The 26265-nt window shown below is 37.1% G+C and overlaps 13 protein-coding genes across 13 annotated transcripts; 5 read left to right on the forward strand and 8 right to left on the reverse strand. All coding sequences in view use genetic code 12, as the record gives it.

Moving 5' to 3' along the window:
• Positions 1-5: 5 nt before the first annotated feature.
• On the reverse strand, positions 6-1788 carry SPAPADRAFT_62460 (uncharacterized protein; the record flags this gene model as incomplete). Its single annotated transcript, XM_007376566.1, has 1 exon — positions 6-1788. One exon carries the CDS (start codon positions 1604-1606, stop codon positions 512-514), a length of 1095 nt encoding a protein of 364 aa, XP_007376628.1.
• A 2190-nt stretch (positions 1789-3978) lies between these two features.
• On the reverse strand, positions 3979-5597 carry SPAPADRAFT_62461 (uncharacterized protein; the record flags this gene model as incomplete). The annotated part of the gene is made up of 1 exon (XM_007376567.1): positions 3979-5597. One exon carries the CDS (start codon positions 5448-5450, stop codon positions 4410-4412), a length of 1041 nt encoding a protein of 346 aa, XP_007376629.1.
• A 107-nt stretch (positions 5598-5704) lies between these two features.
• SPAPADRAFT_62462 (uncharacterized protein) lies at positions 5705-6283 on the reverse strand (the record flags this gene model as incomplete). The annotated part of the gene is made up of 1 exon (XM_007376568.1): positions 5705-6283. The coding sequence occupies one exon, from the start codon at positions 5943-5945 to the stop codon at positions 5736-5738; it is 210 nt and encodes a 69-aa protein (XP_007376630.1).
• A 165-nt stretch (positions 6284-6448) lies between these two features.
• On the reverse strand, positions 6449-8221 carry SPAPADRAFT_51824 (uncharacterized protein; the record flags this gene model as incomplete). The annotated part of the gene is made up of 1 exon (XM_007376569.1): positions 6449-8221. One exon carries the CDS (start codon positions 8219-8221, stop codon positions 6449-6451), a length of 1773 nt encoding a protein of 590 aa, XP_007376631.1.
• A 3307-nt stretch (positions 8222-11528) lies between these two features.
• On the forward strand, positions 11529-15722 carry TCC1 (Tcc1p; the record flags this gene model as incomplete). The annotated part of the gene is made up of 3 exons (XM_007376570.1): positions 11529-11898; positions 12919-14391; positions 14440-15722. 3 exons carry the CDS (start codon positions 11780-11782, stop codon positions 14873-14875), a joined length of 2028 nt encoding a protein of 675 aa, XP_007376632.1.
• SPAPADRAFT_140188 (uncharacterized protein) lies at positions 14916-15686 on the reverse strand (the record flags this gene model as incomplete). The annotated part of the gene is made up of 1 exon (XM_007376571.1): positions 14916-15686. The coding sequence occupies one exon, from the start codon at positions 15684-15686 to the stop codon at positions 14916-14918; it is 771 nt and encodes a 256-aa protein (XP_007376633.1).
• A 92-nt stretch (positions 15723-15814) lies between the features above and the next one.
• SPAPADRAFT_62465 (uncharacterized protein) lies at positions 15815-16347 on the forward strand (the record flags this gene model as incomplete). Its single annotated transcript, XM_007376572.1, has 1 exon — positions 15815-16347. The coding sequence occupies one exon, from the start codon at positions 16056-16058 to the stop codon at positions 16260-16262; it is 207 nt and encodes a 68-aa protein (XP_007376634.1).
• Positions 16348-16592: 245 nt separating this feature from the next.
• Positions 16593-17049, forward strand: SPAPADRAFT_62469 (uncharacterized protein; the record flags this gene model as incomplete). Its single annotated transcript, XM_007376573.1, has 1 exon — positions 16593-17049. The coding sequence occupies one exon, from the start codon at positions 16610-16612 to the stop codon at positions 16943-16945; it is 336 nt and encodes a 111-aa protein (XP_007376635.1).
• Positions 17050-17314: 265 nt separating this feature from the next.
• SPAPADRAFT_62470 (uncharacterized protein) lies at positions 17315-18115 on the forward strand (the record flags this gene model as incomplete). Its single annotated transcript, XM_007376574.1, has 1 exon — positions 17315-18115. A coding segment is annotated over one exon (607 nt), but the record flags the coding sequence as incomplete, so codon positions are not given.
• Positions 18116-18225: 110 nt separating this feature from the next.
• TIP120 (Tip120p) lies at positions 18226-21891 on the forward strand (the record flags this gene model as incomplete). Its single annotated transcript, XM_007376575.1, has 1 exon — positions 18226-21891. The coding sequence occupies one exon, from the start codon at positions 18226-18228 to the stop codon at positions 21889-21891; it is 3666 nt and encodes a 1221-aa protein (XP_007376637.1).
• On the reverse strand, positions 19910-24496 carry RIT1 (tRNA A64-2'-O-ribosylphosphate transferase; the record flags this gene model as incomplete). Its single annotated transcript, XM_007376576.1, has 1 exon — positions 19910-24496. A coding segment is annotated over one exon (1497 nt), but the record flags the coding sequence as incomplete, so codon positions are not given.
• SPAPADRAFT_56609 (uncharacterized protein) lies at positions 23462-24481 on the reverse strand (the record flags this gene model as incomplete). Its single annotated transcript, XM_007376577.1, has 1 exon — positions 23462-24481. One exon carries the CDS (start codon positions 24479-24481, stop codon positions 23462-23464), a length of 1020 nt encoding a protein of 339 aa, XP_007376639.1.
• A 144-nt stretch (positions 24497-24640) lies between the features above and the next one.
• On the reverse strand, positions 24641-26185 carry FUM12 (Fum12p; the record flags this gene model as incomplete). Its single annotated transcript, XM_007376578.1, has 1 exon — positions 24641-26185. The coding sequence occupies one exon, from the start codon at positions 26011-26013 to the stop codon at positions 24703-24705; it is 1311 nt and encodes a 436-aa protein (XP_007376640.1).
• Positions 26186-26265: the final 80 nt, after the last annotated feature.

The raw sequence follows: 26265 nt of genomic DNA on the forward strand, positions 1-26265 counted from the left end.
ATGGGCATAAACGAGCTTTGATTTGAATACGAACACATCTATACTGTTACTTAAATGGTAATTATCAAAATAAATCCCATAACCTTCATTCAATGCTAACTAGTAATATATATAATAATAAAAAATAGTAGTGTATCAAAAAGTTGATTTGATCAGACAGTTACAGCGGAATCATTCAATGTTTCACTATTCCCAACTCGATGGGTGTTATAAGGTGTGGTGATAGCGGCTGAGTCGGAAGTGCCTGGAATGAGCCTAATTCTATAATGACATGCTCTCATCTGACAAACTCTAGAATAGTCTTCTTGCATCTGGCAAATTCCAAGAATGACTCTCCCACCGGCACATTCCAAATTAGCACATAATCTTACCCCACCATGAAAACAATTCTTTGAAATTATGATTATACAATAGACATCTTCCGTAAATGCTTGATCAAGGAAACAAATTACGTCATCGTCAGCTTTTGCTCTTTCTGCCTCCTATTCATTTAACCCTCTAGTTTCATCATTTAATAATTCGCTTCATCCTCTTTATTCTTCTGCATTACAGAATCTAAATTGAAATAATCGGTAGAATATCCATTTACAGCTCGATTTAATGATAATGGAGTCATAGGAGGATCTTCTGATGGAGTTTGTACTGGATCTAAAGTGGGTGAATGGCTCCCATTTCTGTGTTGTATGTTTATGTATAATTCACTGTCCGTTTGCTGCATTGGAAGTTCTACCAGTTGTGGAATAGGAGCTAGTGGATGAAACTGTTGTTGTTTTTGATAACTATGTAAGGTTTGGGTATTCTGAGTATATTGCAACTGGGTTTTACTTAACGATTTGGTGATTGTGGGTGAATTCAACCAAAATCTTGAGGGTGATCCACCAAGTGAAACTGGATCTAAATTAGGGGATGGTGGTTGTAAAACATGCTCTTCTTGAATCGGTATTGATTGGGTCGTGGTGGTCATAAATGTATATTCATTAGGCGAATTCATCTTTTGATATGGTTGTAATCGCTTGTGATTGATCAAGTTCCGTAATTGACCAAATGAATTCTTTCTATCTATAAAAACTGGAGGATTGCTGACGATAATTTTAGGTGACGTCATAGACATATCTGGCTGTTGGTTCAACGAAAGCAAGGAAATGGTAGAAGTGGACGGTATTATTCTTCCTTGTGAATCACGTCCTACTGTAGTAGGCAACAACTCCGGTTCAGGGTGTTCATCTGTGTATATTCGTGGTGGAGGCTGAGTACCTATATGCATGTTGTATTCGTCTTCGTCTGGTTCGTCGTAAGGATAGCTGGGTGTCAAATCAGGGGGCAATAATACCGTAGCAGCTGCTGCTGCTGCTGCACCTGCTGTGGTACCTGATGCTGCCACGGTGTGAGTTTGTATAGTATGTCTGATATCTCGTGGAGCGTGGTTATCATTCAAAATCGGAATATTGTTGGTGTTGGTGACACCGTTAGTTGTGGTGGCGATACTAGAGCTTGAGGGTGTTCCTCCTGAAGTATGAAGAACCTTTGAAGTCATGGTTAAGTTCTTGTTAGGTAAGTTCCCAATATTGTTATCAAAAGTTTCTGAATTGCAAGAATCAACAGACATGACTAAGTAAAATACCAAGAAATTTTAATTCAAAAATATTCTATGGAAATTAATAGGAGATTTCAAATCGATGTAACACTCTTGTTTCTGTATCTTTGTGGTTCTCTCCAATACAGAAAGCTTTGTGATCTTGCTTTAGTTCGGTTTTTATCTGCGGTGCTTAAGGTTAAAAGAAAATCCCTGGAAAAAAAAACCTCTTTATAATTTTGTACTGAAAGTTTTTTTTTTTTTATTTATTTATTATTTGAGATAGTATGTGATAGAAAAAAAACGTCAGTATTCCCTGCACGAACAAGCTTCGAGGAGTTAATTACGCTGTAATAAGGATGATTTCATACAAATTATGACTTATTTCAAATTACCTCAATAGTAAATTATTTTGTTGACCGCCTTGTACGTTTATTAATACTACATCAATAGGTGACAGCAATAAGTGAAACCAAACACTCATTATTATTTCAGCCGGAAAAAAAATTTTTCCATTTTGTTATCGTGATTAGGAATATTAGGTTTTCTGCATTAATCGTAAAACTATTTTAAAAACAAAATTGCTTGATTTTTTTCGATTCTTAATTATACTAGTCTATCAAAATCTACTTCCAAGCTTTTCATTACTACCCTTACAAGCTTAAAACCAGGGGAGTTTAATGTAAATTTTACATTTCCGTATGTTTGCATTTTATCTTGGGTTGCTCTATGCCGTACGCCACTAAGGTAGCATTTGATACGAAACTGAAAAATAAAAAATCCAATCACGACAGCAATTTATCTTTATTTTTTTTTGTTTTCTTATTGTTATGCATATCTTACGCATCCATCACGCATTGCACCAAAAAAAAATATTAATACGTGATCAAATCACAAAAAAAAAATCATTTCCGACACCTCCTTCCCCTAATAATGCAGCTGGCCCTAATTCAACATCCCTACAATTCCCTTCCCCCTCCCCCACAAAATTAAAAAGAAAGAATAGCTCCGGACAATGCAGATAGCGGCTATCTTAACCAATCGCATGATTTTTAAGTATAGTTCCGTACCAGATTTTCCCACTCGTATAACAAATAAACCATCCTAGTGTGGCTCCATGTGGATTGAATTTCACATCACCATCATTGGAATTTCCTTATACGACTATCCATTAATTTTTGTCTAAATTAAATTATAATAAATGCGCCAACAATGACCTCCACATTTTTGAGGTATTTTTTTTTTTCGTTCTCAAGCCGGTTTTTCAAATTAGGGGAAAAAAAATAAGCTGCAAAAAAATAGACATTGTCTGCTAACACAATTGACTTGTGTTCTAATTGCTGGATACCTGATTTTATAGATACAAGCCAGATTTGCTAATTATACTCAAGAGTCTTGATATTACCTCTGGATTACCAACTATATTATTTCACAACATTTACACTTGAATCAGTTTAATTGACGTGTAAATTTGTTTTTCCTATCTCTTTCGAAAGCGATGTCATACAATGGCTTAAATGTAGATTGATTTAACTGATCTTACATGAATCAATATATTTAACTTAGATAATAACCTGTAGAATGCCCGTAATTTCGCGATTGTGAAAATTTAACTCTTCTTTCAAGCTAAACTGTAAGATATAAGCCTGCCTTAATTGGGTCAGTAATGGAATCTTTCATTACAATATCAGCTACAAATAATGTGTTATTGTTTTTACACCTGCTATAATTCTAGCGGCAATAATAGATGGAGAATAATATGACCAATCTTGCATTAGATGTTGCAGATGATCACAAAAGTGAATCTTTAAAAGAGAAGTGAATTGTTTCGATGAGTGAGAAGTGTTGGTAAAATAGGACTTAAGATAGTCGCTTACCTCTTTTGTTCAACTTTGTCTATATCAAATGATATCTTTCTCATTTGTAAATAATTCACAAATTTAAAAACCAACCTTTCCTAATTCTTCTAATATTTTGAAAAAAAATGCAAAAAAAAATACAAAATAATTGAAAAAACAATTATGTACAATTACTTACAACACAGTTAATTAAACACAATATATATATAATTATATAGAATTCAAAAACACATGAATAATAAACCAACCAGTTGTTTTGGTCAAATATATATATTTCCATGAAAATATCTGCAAAACATCAAACTCACGTGACCAGTCATGGGCACCAAGAAAAATGGAAAATTTTCAGAAAAATCGCCTGCGTAGCGTAATGGTTAACGCGTTTGACTTCTAATCAAAAGATTCCGGGTTCGACTCCCGGCGTGGGTTCGATTTATGTTTGCGGTTTTAGCTCAGTTGGGAGAGCGTCAGACTGAAGAGATTCAGTCACAGTTTAATCTGAAGGTCCTGTGTTCGATCCACAGAAATCGCATTCTTTTTTTATATTTTTAGGATTTAAAACGTGTGATTATACTTTTGTTGATTATACCTATCAATTAAGGTAATATAGAGGCAGCAAAATGGGGAATGAAGGGTATGTTTTTGCTTGTTCATAAACTAGCTTATTTTTTTTGCATTCAAGAAATTAAACTTTGTGGCGAACTACAATATTTTCCGTGGCTATCAAGTTCTTGGGTGTACTCAACCACGGAGCTTTAGATTTACTCTTAATATATATCACACTCTATTTTGAATACGGAGGAAGTGGTATAAGTCACAAGTTTGCCGAGAATTGGTTCAAATGTACCAAGTTGCAAATCCACAATCTACGAATTGATTACTTGAACTTTCATTATATATTACCATTAGAGATATCTGGACAGTTTTCCCACTAAGAAAACATATTAAAATTACAGCATTATTTAGTCAAAATAAATTTAATCATCATTAACATTAATTTGAGAAATATAATCTTCATTTGTCAATGCATCCAAATAATTAATATCATCCAAATCCTTCATAAAATATGATAATTCCAGCTCAGATTTAGCATTTCCAGTAACAAATACGATATTTCCAACCAAGGAAATATTCAATTTCCAATTATCGGGGGTTTCTTGATTCAATTTTTGATTCAATTGTTCAATTTGTTTATTTTCAAGTTCTATTGATTTTCGATTACTTATTGGTAGGCGTGTTATGATAACATCGTCATCTTCATTCATACCTTGCATGAAATCGTTGATGTTGTAAGAATTTATGGTGCGATGTAATCTAGCTGGTTGAAGTTCAATACTCGAGCTATGAGCATGACTTACTACCCGCTTATCAGGGGAGTTATTTGGAGAAGGATGTCTTGTGGAGGATGAAGATAATGAATAGTCATCATTTTCACTATCGCCACAAGTAATCGAAGATTGGTCAAATATTGAATCAACATTAATGTCAATGGAATTAGGTGCAGTCTCAGTTAGCGTGGATTCTGGAGTAGATATATTCACTTGGTCATGGTGGATATGGATTTCTGGATGTTCTTGTTGCAGTGGTAATACCTGTCGTGATCCAACTCTTGCTAACATGAACATTGAACTTCTTATACTTCTTCTGCTGGTGCTGTAGAACTTTGAGGCTGCCAAGGAATTGGTTGTAGACGTAGTTGCTGATGATGGAGTCAGCTTGTTTAACATTGGGGCACTTGATCTTGGTCTCAATGGTTTTTCGTTCACATTGCTATATTCATATACATTTTCTTTATCCTCATCGTAATCTTCATGCACCATCTCCAGCAAGTTGAAGGCTGATATGGTGGTACTCAACGAACGCCGAGACCTCCTGGAAACATTAGACAAAAGAGAAGAATTGTCATTGGCAGGTTGAAGTTGCAGTTGACTTTTTTTGGTTCTGAAGGCACTAAAGAATGATGATGATTTATTGCGTTTATGCTCACCAAGACTGTTGATACTCTGGCTGCGTAGCATTGTGGAAGTTTGTCAATGAATATTAATTTTATGGAGACTTGTTTGCAGCAACTAGCATAAAATGTTGTAGCCCTGACCTGGCAGTTAAGTACAGAAGAGATGGAAACAAAATAGGGATAAAATGTGGATGGCAACCAGGTTGGAAAAAGGGTTAGGAATTTGGCAACTAAAGTACTTGGAAATGTAAGTTTGTTTTATTTAAAATTGATTGTTTTGGTTTGTTTTTTTTTTTAAATTTTTTTTGTGTATTGTTTACATTTCTTATACAAAGGGGGATAATGGAAATCACCACTTTAAGGCAAAATTTTCTGGAGTCAGATCAAACTTTAAAGTATCTTCCATGCAAGTTGCTAGTTCACAATTAGGCCGTAATAGGTAATGAGTCAAATTACATGTGTCGCCAAGGCGACAGACGGCGAATGCACTTATCAGTGCTAATTTCCATTCGCAGATCCATACTCTGAAGTGGGGGCCATTTTTTCTTTTGGCCGCCATTAATTAATTAGATAATTTGGTTGCAAATGGGAAGCGTCAGATGTCATATAATCAAGATACACACTTACACAATCAATTATATTGCCCATTTACACATTTCTAATTATAGTAACAGAGGTTGCTTCATCTAAATTCAAACTCTATGCAATTATGGGATCATATTAAAAATTATTAACTGTTTCATTTAGTTTTCTTGTTCTAATTTCAAATAGTCAGTGAAATGTGTGTAAACACGTCTGTTACATTCTCGATACACGGTCGTCATGATTCATTTCGAACATACTGCATGCAGAGACTGATGTTGGAATGCAGATCACTTTTAAAGTTAGACAGATGTTGCAGACGTTATTGAGCAAACAAATTACGCGTTATTTTTTTTTTTTTTTTTTTTGTAGGGTGTTTACTTTTTGTCTCCCCCCTTTCGGTGTTATTCTCCATAAACTTATTGTTCTATATCCGGTTATTCTATGTACATAAAAGAGTTGTTAATTCTAGATCGAGACTTATCTTGGCTCAATCCAGTACTCATATTTATTTTCTTCATTTATGACAGTTTTGTCATTGTATGGCCTTTTTGCTGCTGTCATGGCATTCAACTGATCAAAGTCTGACTGATTTTCTCCTGTTGCATCAGTAATTTTTCCAGTAGCAGGAATCAATATACTTGCATAGGGCGTATCTCCCTTATATCTCTTTAATACCAAATTACCTTTTCCACCTCGCTTTCCTTTTATTAAATTCTGTTCCCAGGAATCCTTGAATGTTTTCTGGATATATTCAACTATAGGCTGCCTGATCATACCAGTAATACCACGAGGTAAATACAAAACCATTAATTCATTGGTTTTTTTTGCACCTACTGGTTTAATATGAATGTATCCAATGTTCTCCAACACGAGTTCAATCTGACCATAGAATGGAGGGATTACATACCGTTCAAAGTTCACGAGACTGGCTTCATCATGTTCAATTATAAACTTCTTTTTCAAAGAATCAGAAGGATTAATTGAAACTTTGACTGCTCTTTCAATGTTCGAGAACACATGATAGTCAATGTTGGTAACATTGCGAATTTGATACATGGAATCCTGAGGTAATTGTAAATATCCTATTCCTCCAAGACCGAGAACCTGGGGACCTTTAACTGAATCGTATTTTGATTTATAAGTACCAAACTTATATGTCTGTTTGCCGCCGGTCAATCTGGCGATTGTTTTTCCATCAGAAAATCTATGGTAGAATTCATGAATGTATGGATCAGACGCGAAGCCAGGAACATCAAACACAGATCTAACGCCTCCTAACGTAACGGGAAGAAATTCACGGGTAAACCCAGGTAAATAGGAGATCCCAGGGCCAACTTTCTGATTGAAACGATCAATGAACTTCTTCTTTTCCCTAGCTTTAATGTGGAAAGGAATATCTGATTCCAAATCGCGTTTGTTTTCCAATTCTTGATGCAACATCAAACTTTTGATTAACGTGGATTTCCCAGAATTAACATTACCTACAATATATGCCAGCTCAGGAATGAAATTCAATAAATCGATAGAATTCCAGCCTTCTTTGGCCAGGGTTATATAAATATTCTTTGCTGGCACTTGATATTTGATCCTGAAATAATCGGTCAAGAATGTAAAACAAAAGTTTCTTGCTGCATCACTTTTTTTAAACAAATTATCAGCTTTAGTCATGATAAAGTAAACTTCATCTGGATTACGGTATTTGAAAATGTCGGCATTAATCCCCATCGGAAAATCATTACCACTGAACACGTATACTATGGGGCTATCAGATGGGATTTTCGGCATGATTGCGTTTAAATCATGAATAGGGAATTCTTCTTGAGATAATTTGTAATCTGAATGGACTTTTGCATTACGACATCTTGCGCATTCAATTGCAGTTTCATCAAGTTTAATATCGTATGCCCTTTTGGCTAGTTCCTTCACCGAAGGTCCACTTTTAGGGGTATGGTTTGCAGGTGCCCCAGTGAATATATTGCCCAATAAAAGCTCCTTATCCTCGGGGCTTAGCTTAGCCATATACTTTTCATATGCCGTTTTGGGAGAGCTTTCCAACTTTTGCTGTTCTTTCTCTTGTTTACTCCGCAAATGATAATATCCCGGTTTCGTCTCATCCTTGTTTTGTAATCGAATACCACAAGATCTACATTTCGGTTCAAGATCGTAAAGAAACGGAAGAGCGACATTAGATGTCGAGGTAAATCGGACAAAATTCCTTTTTAACGAACTTCTAATAAGATTGGTGAGCATTAAGGTTGCAAATCAAAGGTATAATAATCAGATCAAATATTTGTGATTTTTTCACACGATGAGGGAAAAGGTCGTGCGGTTGTGGCGAATATCACCAAAGTTGTAACAATTATAATTCAAACTAGTGAAGAGTAAACCACTGCACATTAAGAGCAAAGAAAGAACAATTGGGCAGAGATTAGCACAAAAGAGGTTGGGAAAATAGGTATGCATGTTTCTTGCACGCACTCTCTTCATGTAGTGCAACTGGTAATTTTGAATGAAATTACAACAAAAAGTTCACTATATTCAAAGGAGAGGTTTTTTTTAATAAACTAACCTACTTATGCGCAAACTAAACTATAAGCATTTTGTCCCTTCGGAGTAATGTCATGGTAACATCTAATTCGCAACCAATAGCTGACAGTCTAGGCAGATTTTTCCGAGATGATTCCGGGTAATCAGATGATGAAAAATATTATTTTTAAGTCCAGATTGAAAGAATCATGACCTTAAATCAAAATTGAAATATGCATGCGCATAGTTAGGTAAAAGCAACAATAATAAAATAGAATCAAAACAACACAATTTCAAAAAAATAATATCCGATTGTGCATATAGTTTGAGGTTGTTAGGTTAAATTTGATACAAAATGTGCCATTTCTAAAAATATTTTTTTTTTTGAAAATTTTAAATCAGAATTTACAGGGGAAAAGAAAAATAAAAAAACAAAAAAGAAAGTGTAATTGTTTTAAAAAATAAGGTTGGCAAGAGAGAACTGATAATGCGCCTAAAAAATAATTAACGTTTATTTCTTTATGACCCAAGTCCCCTATTTCTGAATCTTCGTAACCAAAAAGTTTAAAAACTTGTGTGGATGAAACGATAAGTTTTTTCCATCGGATTTGTCTTCTTCTATTTTTAGTAATTCACATAAAACCTCATGATTAAAGGATTCGAAACACCTCTACCCGTACTCATCTCGAAAAAAAAATTATATCGGGTCATGCAAATTTAGTCAACGAAATCTTGCAGGACGTGGATTTAATCCAAAAAAAAGAAAAATAACAGAAAAAAATAGTTTATTATTTCATCAAGATTATGCACAGTGCTGTTATTCTTGCGCATGGGCGTATTTTCAAGGTACTTTTATTTTATTTTAGACGTACATGGGGGGTGGGTCAAAAAGCGAATATTTACACATATTCACCCCTGGTTTTTTATAATTTCCCGATGCACGACAATGCAACTGGTCAATAACAGGCTGTTCTGCAGATTCATACAGGAAATAGATCGAGTAATTATGCATGGTTCGATTATAATGATTAGTCAAAATAATAAATTTAAAAAAAAACCACTTAGTAACTGTGCATAGTAACAGGTTAATCGAATTTCGCTAAATATCATTTCCTATTAGAGGAATGGGTGGATTAATCTAGGTGGGAGTGAGTTTTCCCAACTATATTATCGTACGAACCCACTTGCTATTCACTTGTAAACAGTAGGAAGCCATGGGAATATCGATTAATTCAATATAAGCGAGTAGGTGATGTGTCGTATTTTTTCTTAGACTTTCTGTAATGGTTTTGAGTTATGAACCGATTTCTTTTATGCTGGTCTCTTGTAATTTCCTTATGAAGTAACACATATTCTATGCTTGACAACGTTTGAAATTCACTTTTAGATAAGGCGGTGTTTGTTCCAGGTTAAAAATAAACTGTATATATTCCGTTTCCTACTTGAGGAAAGTTCTACGTTTAACTTAATCCACATTTTTATGCAAAAGGCTAATTTCAAGAACTATTAGGTGTTCCTCTCCAAATAAGCAAATGGTATTAATGTCATGAAATATCAAAGTTTCATCAAATGTTCTACGGATACTTTCGTATCTTACGAGCGCATCTATTGCATGATCCTAACCCAGCCAGCATTTCTATACAGCTGCATATAGTAATTATGCACAGCCTGTAAAAATAAGCACCCAGTTTCAGCGCTTGGTGTTTTTTCTGGGTTATTATTTTACGAGCAAAGTTTATGTTGTATGATCCAGAACCTGTCCAAATGTTTTTTTTTCCGTTCTTTACACCTGTCCCTTTATTGCTCGTTGGAGACGCAAAAAAAAAAAAAATACAATTTAGATTTTTTTTTTTCTTCTAAGCCAAGCTAATCGCGCTTGGTCATATCTACAAGTCCGCAACCGTCACATGATATCTATCCGTTCCCCAGGGCAAAAGGGTTAAATGGTAGGTGTTAAGTGCCTTACAATTTAACTTAGCTGACACTTTTTTTTTCTTTCCGTTTGGCCCACCCGCGAAATCTCAGGTTTATTTTTATTAAGCGAGAAATTATTTTAGGTTTGTGTACATATGCATGCAAGATGTAAATACGTACGTGGAATATTTTAAAATAAGCAAATTTACGGATGAGAGAACCAAAATAAAAAGGCAACAACAATACGAAAAAATAATCCAACCTCCTCAAAAAGAAAAATTTTTCTAAAAATCATTTGATGGCTAAAAATTCTAGAAATAATAGATTTATTTTTGGTAGAATTATTGTTGCGTGTGTAATTGCATTGTTTTAAAAACAAAAACAATTCTGTTGAAAGATGCCGATTTTTACACATGGTTGCACAAGTGAGGAGTAGCTAAAGTCCCACTCTAACAAAGGAACTTGTAACAGTGGATATCCCCTGAACATTGTGAGAAATCTGGAGTACTTTTTGTTGGCCCCGAAAGGGAAAAGCACTTATCCGCGAAATAATTTTTAACGCATGTTCGTTTTAGTACTAGATGTAATGTGTTCTGTTTATCAGAAGATGTAGCACGGCATTCCGAATCACCGTCTGTTCAAACAAACTAGTCACAAAATTTAGATATACAGTACACGAAGTAGTGCCTGGTTAAATGTTTAAATTGCTCGTAGTCATTTATCCCCCGCTACCTGCGGTTTTTTTTCCTGGTGTTCATTCTCCAATTTCATTACACAAAATTTAAATCCCTAAATAATAAATAGTAATTGAGATGAGCCTTACTAATTCAACAAAAAAAAAAATAATGGTGAGTTGGCAACTACCGATAAAAAATAATTTCTCCGAACTGTGCTTATTTTCCGTGAGATATGATAATCTGGTATCTGGGATAGCGTTATCGCATTAGTGACAATTCGAATTATACAGGTGGAGACAACGCGGGACACTCCCCACCCTGATTACATCACCACACAATTGTTGATGCATATAGCCTAACCTATTAAGGATCTAGAAGTATCGTGCACAAAATTGAGAAGCAAAAGTTTGATATAAAATGCGACGAGGGCTAAATTTTCGTGCAACCGCAAGAACCTAAAATTTTAAACTTATTACCCTCTTTTATCTTGTGTTAAATATAACCGTGAGGTGAAACCATATATAGATACGGTTGCTACCAACAAACGTAAATTTTGGTTTCAGATAATTAGATATAGATAGCCAACATTCCATCAAAAGTTGAATAATATTTTCAAAGAGGGGGCGGCCGGAACAAATTTGCTGACAATGTAAATTGACTAAGGTGTACAAATCTACTTAGGTCTAACCGTATGTTGCTAAATTCTGATGTCACCACGAACGCCGATCTAGTGTTTATTGTCCATTGTGATGTTGCCTCGGAAAAAGGCACCACATACAGGGCTAATACATTTGGGGTTCTTGTGTCAAAGTGAGGTGATAATGGTGGGCTTAAATATAATGGGGGACAAAACTTTTTTCATCTTACGAAGATTAAGCAAAAAAAGCTGAAATTCGGGCCACAATAAAATAAAGTTAAAATAAAAAAAAAATCTTTTCTCTTTAAAGTTTGACGGAGCTGCATGACGCAAAAAAAAAGGTTGGTAATTAAAAATAATTTTGATACTATTTGCAGAGAAATAGTTTACTAAAAAATAAGATTTAGTTGAAGAATGCAAAAAAAATATCATGTAAGGTTATTAAAGTTAGAAGTGATGTTTGACCTGATGGCTGGACCAGATGAGAATGACGTTTCAGATGAGTTGTTTGGATATGCTGATTTTAGATTGAATTAGACACTGCGGAATTGTTGTTATTTGCCTGCATAGTGAGTGCCCCCCTGAAAGTTACAATCTATAATAGGACAATGATTTCGTCCACGTAACTAGATTCGCATTGAAATTAGAATCTAAATATTTTTTATGCAACACGAGTTATTTGATCCTAATTTATTATTTTTTAAATCGTAGATAATAAAATATTTTGTAACTATTCGAGTAGAAACTTTGACAAAGTGAAAAAATAAAAGCCAAAAAAATAAAAAAGAAGTTGATGATTCTACTACTACACTTTTCGTTTGTTCATCCTTGAATTTCCGTTCTTCATTTTTCTTCTTTCCCAAAAAAACTCACGTTTGCTACGTTCTTTTTCTCAAGTCAACTTTGACGTTTAGTTTATCAACATTTGTCAAAGAGAAAGCTAACAATCTGTCAGAGGAAACAAACCTTGTTAAAGAATATTATTTTCGCCATAACAAAACATAAAGTATTGGCAAAAAAAAAACCACTCACACTTACACCTTACATTTCACACCCCCCCCTCCCTCCCTCTCTTCAGTTATACACTGGCAAAACTAGTTCTGAACAGTATACACTTGAATAATGGGAAAGAGATTATCACAAGATTCGATATCACCCCAGGTGAAACGCAGTCACATACAAACACCCGCTAGCGCTTACGACAATGCTGCCGCTGAGGTCTGGTTAATCTGCGGAAGTTGTGCCCAACTAATGGGACAAACCGATACTGCCATAAGGTCATTTGAGTATGTGCTACAACACGATCCATCAAATGCCACTGCTCTTTGTGGCTTGAGTTATTCTCTTCGGTTGAATGGCATCAAGAATAACGAAACCATCGGGGCTCAATCCGCCATTGAAAAATTAAACAAGGCGATCGAGTCATTCCCCCCTTTGTTGAAGGAAGCGGCAATTTTCAAGGAGTTGGCAGAATGTTACTTGTTGATTGGATTGAATGACCAAGCCCACCAGGCAATACAAACCGCCATACAATTATCACCCCATGATGCGTCATTATGGCTATTGAGTGCCCAAACTTTGATTCGAGCCGGTGCTCGAAGTCATGCCACTGGATCATTAACACACTGTTTGTCGATCTTGGACTCAGTCAAGAAATTTTCTAGTACTGATATTGAAACTGCGCGAGCAGCCCATGCTGAGTTGGCAGCAATTGCCGCTGCCGATGGAAATATCGAAGTATCGATTGCAGAATTGACTGCTACCTTATCATTACCTCCTTCTGCTTTAACGAGAAAAGATGAACATATTGCCTTATGGTGTGCATTATCTACTGCCAAAGAACGTGCTAATGATATTGCTGGTGCAATTAAGGCTTGCGAAGACGCCGAAATGACGGTGGGAAATAGTGATAGAATCTTAATGACACATGCATACTTGTTATTGTTGAATCCACAACTGGCTAGAAAGAATGCACAAACATGTATTGATTTATTGAACAAGATTGTTAATTTGGAAACAGAAAAAGTGTTGACCCAACCCAATGAAAAGGAAAACGATGAAGACTTTTTACCTTGGTACTTGTTAGGAAGGGCATATTCGTTTATGGACCAGCCAAGATTAGCGTACGATTCGTATCAAGTGGCATTACGTCGAGCACCTAATTCTCCAATCACATGGTTAGCCGTGGGTAAATTATACTTGGAATTAAAACAATTGCCCGATGCATTAGCAGCCTATTCACAAGCATTGAGATTACAAATGGATGATGGATCACAAGGGACAGCTACTGCATGGGACGGATTAAGTTGTGTTTATGAGCGATGCGATGATCATTTAATGGATGCTTCAGACGCATGCGCAAGAGCAGCAGCTTGTTTCAAAGCCATTGGAGATTTAAAGAACGCAGGCGTGTTTGAATCAAGAGCAGATGCCTTGGTACAAGCTTCAAAGAAGGAAGGGTCCATCCCAGAATTACGAGAACCGCCTGATGTTCCTAGCTTTTTATTGCGTGATCTTGTTGCACTTTCAACCGCTGAACGTATTTCTTATATCCAGAGCCAACAGCAGCAGCTCCAACAACAACAAGAGCAACAAAGGGTCCAACAACAACAACAACAACAACAACAGCAGCAACAACAGCAACAGCAACAACAACAACAACAGAAGTTACAACAAACACCATTACAGATGCAACCTCCTATTATAAGAGACAGTCCTGAAGTGACTATGGTGCAACAAACACCACAACAAATTCCAATACAAGTATACCAACAAGTTCCACCACAACAGAATGGTAGTCAATACCTTTATCCATTACAATATGCTTATAAACCCGATCAGAAGTCGCCCCGTCAACAACAAATGTTACCACAATTGCCAAACCCACTTCCACCTTCATACTTGCCTCCCGACCAACAACAACAACAACAACAGCAACAACAACAACCGCAATACTTTTATCAAGCTGGGCCACAACGAGGAGCATTACCGCCAGCACCACCTCATTTACAACCAGGTGGACCATTGAACCATCCACAAATGATCCCTAATGGAGGCCCCTATCCCGGTATGCCTGGTGCTCCCGCTGGATACGCATATAGTCAACAGCAGTATGTTCCAATACAAGGAGGAGTAGTTCCCCAGCAATAGAAAGAGTACAGAATATCTTTTTGTGTATATTAATATAGTGCTATTGTAATAAATTTATGAAGTTATGCCAATCGCCTATATGATAATTAGGCTGGTTTAAACTATATTTGTCTAGTATGTCTACGATTTTTGTACCTTGTATGGCACAGGCAATGTCTGCTTCCAACAAGGGGAGAAGATCGTTTGAACTGTCGCCTATGTATACCAATTGCTTATCTCTGCGTAATCGTTCTACTATATTGAGTTTATCACTGGAGATTCTGACGTTGATTGAGTTATCCCAATCACCTGTGGTGATTTCGATGTCTTCAACTTTTTCAAAGACAAACTCATTGGCGATTACTTTAATTTTGTCATCATCCACTGAAAATCCATGCAATTTCAAACATTCAATGATTGGTATTCTGGTCCAATTGACACTTAGAATCACAAATGGGATATCCAACGTCTGGCATTTTGTCAAGAACTCAACAAACCCAGGCCGAAGTTCAATCTTATTGGCTTGAAGACGGAACTGATCTTTAGTCAACCCCAGGAAAATCCTGTGGTCGGCCAACGCCTGAATTGAGGTGTTTTCCACCACAGCCATACCAGATTGGAATTTAATTTCTTGGTCAAGGTTAGATCGAGGTCCAAATGAGTTCAGATACTTGTTGTAGGCGTCAAGGTACACATTGGTGAAATAAGAGAAAGGCGGTGTGCAATTGGGTTTGTTGATGTATGCAGTTTCCGCCACGTATTTGATTGTGTCCTTGGCAGTTATTGTTTCATCCCAGTCGCTGATTACTATCCTGGGTTTCATTCTGGGCATTCGAACTATAGATCGAAGCATAGAGATTGACACAATGGAAAAGAAAACAGATTTTTCAGAGATACATACGGCGTTATGACGCGACATACAAGTTCAAACAGACTACAATTACGCTAGAATGAGCTGATGTTTTCAATTGCATTAGAATTGACTATGTATGTGCTATTTCACCTCTAAACTTATGCATGCACCGCCCAAAACAATAGCCGTCGCCATCTGAATTAAAGGGGAGGGGGAGGGGGTGCTGAGCCATCGCCAATTTTTCGGAGTCTATATAAAAGGGACTAGACTCACTCCCCCTTAAATTTGAGAATTTCACATGTTCCATTCTTTTACTCAATTACACAACAAATAGCAAAGACAAAGATTATGAGCTCCGACGATAACAAAGAATTTGGTCAATTGGGTGACATCGCCAAGAAATTTACCGAAGGAAAGAGCAACGAGGAAATTGGTGCTGAAGCGCAGGAAGCTATTGGCAAGTTTGAGAAATTATCTGACCAAGATAAGGAAGGTTTACTCAAGGGTGCTTTAGGTAAAGTTGAAGGGGACAAGGGTGAATCCAAAGAGAATTGATTAATTTATCCAAGGGCAATTGATTGATTTGATTTATCTACCTGTGTTTAGCTTAGTGTATCATGTAGGAATATATCGTTTAAACTTAAACATTGCGGTCCAACGTATGTCATATGCAAAAGAACATGGTGGAATACGCTAGAATGAGTTCTTGGGTGGCGATTACTGTAACAAGTATTCTATGACATTGTCATTTTAAAACCTGACCATATACTGGCTGCTGGGATAGGTTTTTCCTAATTAGGAAATTTCCGGGCAAATTACATCGTTATGGCATCAGTATAAATTGCAACCGATTTTTGATTCTCTATTCTTTCTCTTTTGGAATATATCATAAACAATAAACAATGACAACGGAAGAGAATAAACCAGAACAACAACAGCAGCAACAGCCAGAGGATCCTCAAATCACAAAAGAAAAGCTCGAGGAACTCCGCTTAAAGATCAAAGAAGGGATCAATTCCGCTGGGGAACATCCCTTAATCACCCTGTATGTCGATAGCACATTTCTGTATCTTCAGAACATACATGACAAAATGACTGCTGCTCCAGACAAGAAAGCTGCTGCTCAAGAAATCGCCGATGAAATTACATCCAAGGTCGAAAATTGGATGAAATCAAGACAACAGGCTTCTACTGCCGACAGCAAACCCATCGAAGAGAAGCCTTCAGAAGAAAAGTAAGATGTATACAATCCTTATATCCATTATAGGTGTAATTCTCCATAACGGACTCAAACCATGTATAGTATTAATATAGCAAGTAATTGAAAACAAATAGCTAAGAGAAGTAACTATCGTTGTAGAATTAATCGAGTTAAATCTTGTTCTTGCAAATTTTCTACAGTATTACTTTGGTGTAAGTGTATATTTCTATTGATTGTACTAGCTACTGCTGTAGAAGAAGAAGAGTAGTAGCAGTTTATGACTACAACCAAATTATCAAAGTCTCTAGAAAAATATTGGAGTGGAAAAAAAAAGCTTCAGGTTACCCGGATTTTGCGATGGGCCAGAAAGTTTGATCTCAACCTTTGGTTGTAAATACATAATCACAGCCCTATAGAAGCAACATAGAGATAGACATACATATACATATACACACAGTATGAGTTCGACAGTACCAGCATGGAAGAGAATAGGGTTAAGTGTTAAGAAGGATTCAGGTGATGATTCCTTGAATATCGCCACCACCAGAGTAGAAAACGCCGATTTAACAACCAAACAAATCAAGAAGTTGAGCAACAAGACTAAAGCTCAATCCCAACATAAAATAGAAAAGAAAAAGCCACCAAAGAGGATAAAGTTGCCTAAGAGTGAAAGACCACCACCACCAGTAAAAGACCAGTTGACTTACTTGAAACAATTTGAGACTGACAGAGACAACTGGAAGTTCAGTAAGCAGAAACAAAATTGGATTTTAAAGAATATCAAGAATATCCCCCAGGAGTACGAAACCTCTTTGGCTGTGTATATAGAATCCTTACAGGGAGGATCGAGAGACAGATTAATTCCTGAATTGAAACAAGTTATTGAAAAGTGGAATGTTCAATATGAAGAAGCGGAAAGAAAGATCGAAGAAGAATTGGCCAAGAAAGCAGAAGGATCTGAAACTAGCAATGAAGAAAAGGAAAAGAAAGAGTCTGAGCCCGAGAAAGCAAGTGAAGTCAACTTGGAGTATGCTGTTAGGTGTTTCAATTTACTTAAGAAGTTAACCGATGATGTCATAAAAGTTAAAGGAACTGAAGACGAAGAAGACGAAGAAGACGAAGAAGAAGACGATAAAACAGCTCACAACCCCCGAAGCAACTTGATTATTAGTGAAGTAGATGTATAGAAAAATATAACACTCCCTCTAATCACCACCAGAAAAACGAAGGCGCTACCCCGTAGAAATTTCTGGTGCAGCATAACAACACACCACCTCGACCCACTTCTTTTCTCTTCAATTGAACCAATCAATCACTATGCCCGATATCAACATCGCAACATTGAAAGATAAAGCGTTGGATGTTGATCCAGACATTCGATTCATGGCATTGGAGGATTTTCGTAAAGGATTGGAAGTTGAATCAGGAATCCCCAACCCGGCAGTCTCCAGCTATCAACTCGAATCCTTCTTTCCTACCTTGCTTAAACTATTAGAGGATCAAAATCCAGATGTACAGAACCAGTCAATCAAGTCGTTTGAACCAATGGTTAAGTTTTTATCCAATGATGGCATTTTAAAGTTGATCAAGAGTTTGTTTGCCTTGGTGCCACTTGCTGATGACAACACCTCGAAAAGTTTCACCATCTCCATTCCCAATATGGCTCTCCGTTCTTTGTTTGCCCAATCAAACTCTAGAGACAGTTCGGATTTTGTTTCTGACAAGTTGTCAACTTCCAATTACAGATTTGATGCGGCAGTATCCCGAGCAATTATGGATTACTTGATTCCTCAGATTACCCATAGAGAAGTCACCATTGACACCGTGGAATTATTGATTGATCTAGTAACAGAAATTGGGTACGTGTTGACTGAAGGCGAAGTGTTGAAATTATCATTATTCCTTGTTGAAGTTGCATTCAAAGAAACTGGGATTATCGGCAAAAACTCAATTGTTGCCTTGGAAAAGGTGTTTGCGTTGACTAAGGATGTAGCTACGGTTGAGAGTGTTTTGTTGGAGGTTAAACGAGTTGAGAGCATCACTTCTACCGATGATAGATTATTTCATGCCTTCCAATTGTATTCTGTATGTTTGAAGAAGGGAATCAGACCTTCATTGGGTATATTAAGGGATATCTACAATACTATTGTTACTACATTAGATGTTAATCCCATCAACAATGATGACATAGAACAAGATGTGGACTTTGACGCAATTGTTCAGGAGAATTTATTGAAAGATGAAGCATTCACCACTTTGATTAATTTTGTCACCCAAGGATACTTGCCTAACGAGCTTTGCGAACAAGTTTTCCACTTGATTAAGTTCTTTTTAAGATATGATCCATTGAATACTGATTCGTATGATGATTTTGATAATGATGACGATGACAATATAGAGTTTAGTGACGATGAATGGGATGGAGCTGACGACGAAGACAATGATTGTTCTTGGAAATTGCGAGCAAAAGCGTCAATTTTAGTATCGCCATTCCTCAAATCATTCCCGGCTTCATTGGCATTATTTTCTGAAACTGTACTTCCAATTCTTCCAATTGAAGATAAGAACGATCAAGTGATTTTTGAAGCTGTGAGGGCAGCGGTATCAATCATCAATTTGACTTCTCAAAATGATTGGAAAAATATTCAAGTTATTATACCTATAATTATCACCCGTTTGGAAACAATCAGAGAAGACCAATTCCCAGTGTTTCTCAAATTTATTGAAAGTTTGAATCGTTTCCAACATGTTGAGCTTGTCGAGGCTACATTTTTGTGCTTCAGAAAGAGAAGTATAACCACTTCTGGGTCTTTAGATTGCTTGCAATTTTATTCCAGTGTGCTTGAAAGTTATACCACTCTTCCAACCATGGTTTTAGAATATATCACTGAAGACTTTATTACCAACCTTTCCGATAAATCGTTCAATATGATTTCAGAAACGGTCAAATCCTTGAACTTGTTATGTAATCATGCAAGTGCCACAAACGTATCTGAATACTATAGAAACAAAGTTGTGGCTGGGTTGATTTTAAAAGTGCAAAATCATAAATTGTACACCAGTGATTTGGTTCGTCTTTGTATTATTGCATTGGGTGAAATTTTATGTCATGGATTATCCCAAGAGAATGATCAAATTTTGGAAGTTTTCAAGGTTTCCATTTCAAACGAATCGACCAGTAAGGCCACTTTGGATGTACTTAATGAAGTATTGTCTTCAGAGACTATCATTTCAAAGGATTATGCGTTTTTCATTATTGAAAAGTTGAGTACGTTGATTATCTCCAGTACTGAAGCGACATCGAAGGCATCACTCATCCTTTTGAACAACATTATTCAACGGATTCCATCTACAGAAATTCACAGCGATGTGGTATTGCAAAACTTGATTGAGTTGTTGAGAGTATCAAACAAGGAAGTTTACAAGTATGTTTTCCAAGCTTGTAATTATCTCTCTGCTCATATTTTCTCACTGGAGATTTATAGAATGAGACTTCTTCAAACAATCATTCAATTAGTCAATGACGGCAGCATTGAAGCCAGTGATGATTCGTTTTTCGAATTGGTGAAGACATCATGTAATTTTGACCCAGGATTGTTTGCGTACTTGCAATCGAATTTAAATTCTGCCAGTGAAACCAGTGCCAGAATATTGGCAATTTGTGCCCTTGGAAATAATCTCCAACTAGAAATTGATACTAGAGTGCTGGAATTCGAAAAGTTTGTCAAGTCCGACATCAATTCCAAACAATTTGTTCCTGTGATTCGATTCCTTGGATACATTGGGAAACTGAGAGCTATTCCTGTCACCACTGATTCATTATTACAGTTGTTGAAAAATGAAAAATTGACCAATGAGACAGTTATTAGTTCGGCCTCTACGGCGTTGGGGTTGATTGCTAGTAGAGATATTAGCGCCAACCTTTCATTCTTTGCTGATAATTACGAGAGTAATAACGATACCAATGTCCGTGGTCATTTAATGGATGCGTTGAATATAGTTGTTGATTATTGTCAATCCGACTCCGTATTTGATTATATTTGGAATCTCATTTTCAATTCCTCAATTGAGTTTGAAATGTGTTCAATTGCCGAGTTGAGAAAATCAGGTGAAGTCTTGGGGAAAATAATTACATTGTCACCAGCCAAGCGAGCACCACTTGTGGAGTATTGCAAGAAGCAACCTCCATTGAGGGAGGTTTACCTTATTCTTGTGATTATCAAACTGTTGCTCAGTAGTACGGAAACTTCGGAAGGATATGATGAATTCTTGAGCTCATTGATCAACTCGTCTATTTCTTGGATTGATATTGTCAACATAGATATCAGACAAATCGTGGTGGGTAATCTCTTGACCGGGCTTCATAATAAACCATTGAGTATATTGCCCAACTTAAATGACCTGTTGCTCCCCAAGATATTCCAACAATTGAAGGCAGAAGATGCTTTTAAGAAAGTTATCACCATGGGTCCGTACAAGTATACCATGGACCAGGGGTTGGAGATTAGAAAGCTTTTCTATGAGTTCTTATATACTTTATTTTCCCTTGATTCATCCACACTCAAACAATATGAGGTTAACCTTAGTGAAATCTCCCAAAATATTGTGTTTACAGGGTTAAGTGACGAGCAAGCGGATATTACCGTGTTGTCATGTATTAACTTGATTCATTTGATTGCTAACCATGAATCGGATGTGATTGTGCTTATTAAGAACAAGGACGATCTATTTACCACCATGGTTAAGAATTTGCGCTTGCAATTGGCGAAGAAGCTATCTGCCAAAGCGTCGGCACAAGATAGTGAAAGTTATCAGGAGAGAATCAAGTCGATTGTGAAGTTATCCAAGAAGTTTAACCAAATTATCGAAAAGGTATATTCCATGAACCCCGAGATTATTAATTTAGTCAGAGAGTGGCGAGAGTATTGTCAGGAATTGAAGTCGAATTTCCAAATCTACTACAATAGCGTTGAACTTGAATAGTATATAATTATTGATGCAGAAATAAATACGTATTCACACTTTGAAGTGTACTTCTGCTCGGGCTGGCCTTGCTGATTTGCGAAAGTTTGCTTAGATGTTGTTTTACCAAGTCTTTGCTGATTCTCGGTGGGTCAGTGAGACGATTGTAGTCTAAGTCAAAGTAAGTGCATAGTAAAACTAGAATGACACCCACACTTAAATCTCGACCGGATTCACAAAGGATGATGATACTTTTGGATATGTCTAAGCTGTGCATCATTTCAGGTAAAAGAGCTCTAAGCGTATTGGAACCTTTCTTGCCTGACGGTATTGGATATTTCAATATCATTTTCTGTTTTGATTCAGGTACTTCAGTAATGGAAAAAGATTCACTTAAAATGACAATTGTAGATGTTTCCAGAAATAATGAGTAGGGAATATTGGAATCGATCTTTCCAAATGAAAGTCCAATGTCTCCCACTTTGTAAAGTTCGAGTGTTTGTGGTATTGTAACTTGCAGCTGTTCAAAATAAGCATTTATTCTCAATTCCAATTCTGAATCACTCAACCAGGAATATATAAATCCAGTATTATCATCCAATACCAGGCTCTTATCAGCAAATGCAACATCCCAAAACAAATCAGGTCCAAAGTTGCCATTGCACAAATGATCAGGAACCCAAAGTTCATGATCGTCAGCTGATCCTTGGACATAATTCCATGATACAAATGTATCATCAAGTGATCGAACACTGATTAGCTCGTATGAGGACTCGACCTTTTTGGATGTGGAAAGACAGCAGATGTTATACTGAAAACTTGTTTTCAATGGCACACATTTTCCTGGATAGTACCAAGTTGGAACCAATGGTTTCCGTTGAACAAGAGTTGTCATAATAGACTCCTTGGAAAATAATCCCATACGAGTCACATTCTTGACGAAACTAGGGATCAATTTGACAATAGAATTATGTTCATTTTCAGAAACCATCGCACGAGGAGTACACAACCAATTATTAGACATTAACTTGACAATTTGTTTTACATCATCAGCTGTTGCACCTTCAGCAAGCACCTCTTGTATTATAGATTCTTCAGTTTCACCTTGGTATAGTATACTATTTATAACTGCACACCAGATAGGGATAGTTTTCAGAAGCGCATCGGGCATGAGTTTACCTCTTCGCGTTGAATCAACAATCACCAACCCATCAAACTGGTGAATCAACGGGAGTAAATGTAAATTCAATCTACGCATAGAAAATGCCCACACATTCGTATGTCCATCAGTAGATTTGAAATAACACGTATCCTTCCTATACTTCTTGGGGACGTACCATAGACCGCATCGCTCATTTGCAACTAGCGGATATTGGGCAAGATATTTTTCATGCACTTTAGATACGAAATAATAATCGTAAATTATCGACTGTAGACGATTGGTCAACGATAATGCTGACCTCTTAAGACTCTTGCTAATCTCATTAATATCATTGTTATTACTAAAGATCGGATCCATTACAAAGTTATGTAAATTCTACAAAATGTCAAATGCACAAAATAAAAAAAAAAATTAAATGCTCGCTATTGTTTATCGCAGTTTATGAAGTCTTGCTCTTTTAAGAGCCGCCAACTTCTTTTCTTGCTCTAATTCACGACGATCTTCCAATTCCCCATTGACTCTAGAACGGTACTCTTCATCGAGGATTTCTGCACCAGTAGCTTCCATATCGTCACCTGAATCGTAATCGTCATACCGGTCATAGTATGACCGTTTTTTTCCTCTGTTGAACATGGCCCAGATCTCATCCCTATCGTAATCTCTTGAGTCGTATGCTTCTTCTTCTTCATCAGATGCAATGAATGAACTAAGTTCATCGTCTTCTTCTTCCTCATATTCCTGGTACTTTTTCTTTGTATTTTTCTTTTCGTTGATCTTTTGTTGGATCTTTTCTGAAGGTTTTCTGGTAGGTATTGGCGCTTTCAAGGTTGCCTTAAGAGGAGGAGGAGGAGGAGGTGGTGGTAAAGTATTGGCACGTTTTAGTTGTGCAACAGGTTTCTTGAACCTTTCATCCCTTGGAATGTCAGGTTTTATAGTGTTTGGTTTATCGGGTGTTCTTATCCGAGCAGGCCCTACTTCAGGAGATTTGCTCTTGGCAGGGAACTTGATTGAAAGTTTATCATGGTCTATTTTCGATGCTTTCTTCATTAACTCGTTAAAGTTGAGTTTCTTCTTTCTTAGATCATTATTGGTTGGAAGTGGGTGTGGGGGTGGAGGTGGAGGTGGTTGTCCACGACTAGTTTTACTGTTAGGTTGGGTTTTTTTAGGTGATGCAGATGTTGATTTGGGTTGTCTGGTAGTTGTTGATTTGACTGGTTTAGGTGCTAATCCTTTCTTTAATCGCAACTCCTGTTCCTTCTTCTCTCTTTCTAATCGTCGTTTTTCCTTTAATTTGGCAACAACCGGGTCTATAGGTTTGTTAGAAGTGGTTGCTTTATATGATTGAATCCTAGACGAAAGGTTATCATCATTACCAGAGCTTGAAGAAGACACCTTGGGCTGGATCTTACCCTTCTTGTTGATCTGTTGCAAGATGGTGGATAACGTCATCTTGTATTCTTGTTTACAAAAGGACTGTGGTGTAATGAGCAATTTGACAACCATCATTTTTTCTTGCGGTGGTGATTTCTAAATTAGCCGCGTCGCCGTGGCCGCCCTCCCCCGCTAATGTCAAACCAACCTCTGCTGGCTAAAATACAGAGTTCAAATGCATAGAAATTAACATTCACATTCTACGATATATACAGTTATAAATAAATAAACACTTTGGCTTAGTCCTTTGGACCAATCATCTTTTCTGGTCTGACCCATTCGTCGAACTCTTGTTCGGACAAAACACCCAATTCAAGAGCAGATTGCTTCAAAGTCAATCCCTTCTTGTGAGCATTCTTGGCGGTCTTGGAAGCAGCATCGTAACCAATCTTTGGGTTTAAGGCAGTAACCAACATCAAGGATTCGTGTAAGGTCTTTTCAATCTTGTCCTTGTTGGCCTTGATACCTTCAACACAGTTAGTTCTGAAAGAGGCACTACCATCGGCAATCAATCTGATAGAAGATAACAAGTTGGCAATCATGACTGGCTTGAACACATTCAATTCGAATTGACCAGAGGCACCAGCAAAAGTGATGGCAGCATTGTTACCGAAAACTTGGCAGGCAACCATGGTCAAGGCTTCGTTTTGGGTTGGGTTAACCTTACCGGGCATAATGGAAGAACCTGGTTCGTTTTCAGGTAAGGCTAATTCACCGTAACCACATCTTGGACCAGAACCCAAGTATCTGATATCGTTGGCAATTTTGTACAAGGAGACAGCCACGGTGTTTAAAGCACCAGAGGCTTCAACAATAGCATCATGAGCAGCAAGAGCTTCAAACTTGTTTGGAGCAGTCTTGAATGGGAATCCAGTCAACTTGGAAACTTGTTCAGCAACCTTGACATCCCAACCCTTTCTGGTGTTTAAACCAGTACCAACAGCGGTACCACCTTGGGCCAAGAACAATAAGTTTGGTAAAACTTTTTCAACTCTTTCAATACCGTTGGTTAATTGTTGAGCGTAACCGGAGAATTCTTGACCTAAAGTCAATGGAGTGGCATCTTGCAAATGGGTTCTACCAATCTTGATGATATCCTTGAATTCTTCAGACTTGGCTTGCAAAGCATCACGTAACTTGGTCAATTCTGGAAGTAAAGAATTGTAAATTTCGGTGGTGGCAGCAATGTGCATAACAGTTGGGAAAGTATCGTTAGAAGATTGAGACATGTTACAGTGGTCATTTGGATGGACTGGCTTCTTGGAACCCAATTCACCGCCCAAGATTTCAATGGCTCTGTTGGAAATGACTTCGTTAGCATTCATGTTGGATTGAGTACCGGAACCAGTTTGGAAAACAACCAAGGGGAAATGGTCGTCCAATTTACCTTCTGCGACTTCAGTGGCAGCTTGTTGAATGGCAGCAGACAATTTTGGGTCCAAGGCACCCAATTGTTCATTGACGATAGCAGTAGACTTCTTCAAGACACCAAAGGCACGAATGACTGGGGTTGGCATACGGGCAGCAGTACCACCAATCTTGAAATTCATTTTGGATCTAGCGGTTTGAGCACCATAGTACTTGGAAGCATCAACTTCAATTTCACCAAAAGCATCAGATTCAATTCTGGTTTTTTGTAAGGCGAAGCTGGAGGAGGTGAAGGTTCTAGTGGCGACCTTGGAAGAAGTGGATAATCTCAACATTATTATGTATTGAATGGTAAAGAAGAAAACGAATCAGATTTTAAGAAAATGGGGGTTGAAAATTTATATCGTGGAGGCTCGGCGGAAATTGGAGCTGTC

This window comes from Spathaspora passalidarum (assembly GCF_000223485.1).
Source record: "Spathaspora passalidarum NRRL Y-27907 unplaced genomic scaffold SPAPAscaffold_5, whole genome shotgun sequence".
Lineage (NCBI taxonomy): Eukaryota > Fungi > Ascomycota > Pichiomycetes > Serinales > Debaryomycetaceae > Spathaspora > Spathaspora passalidarum.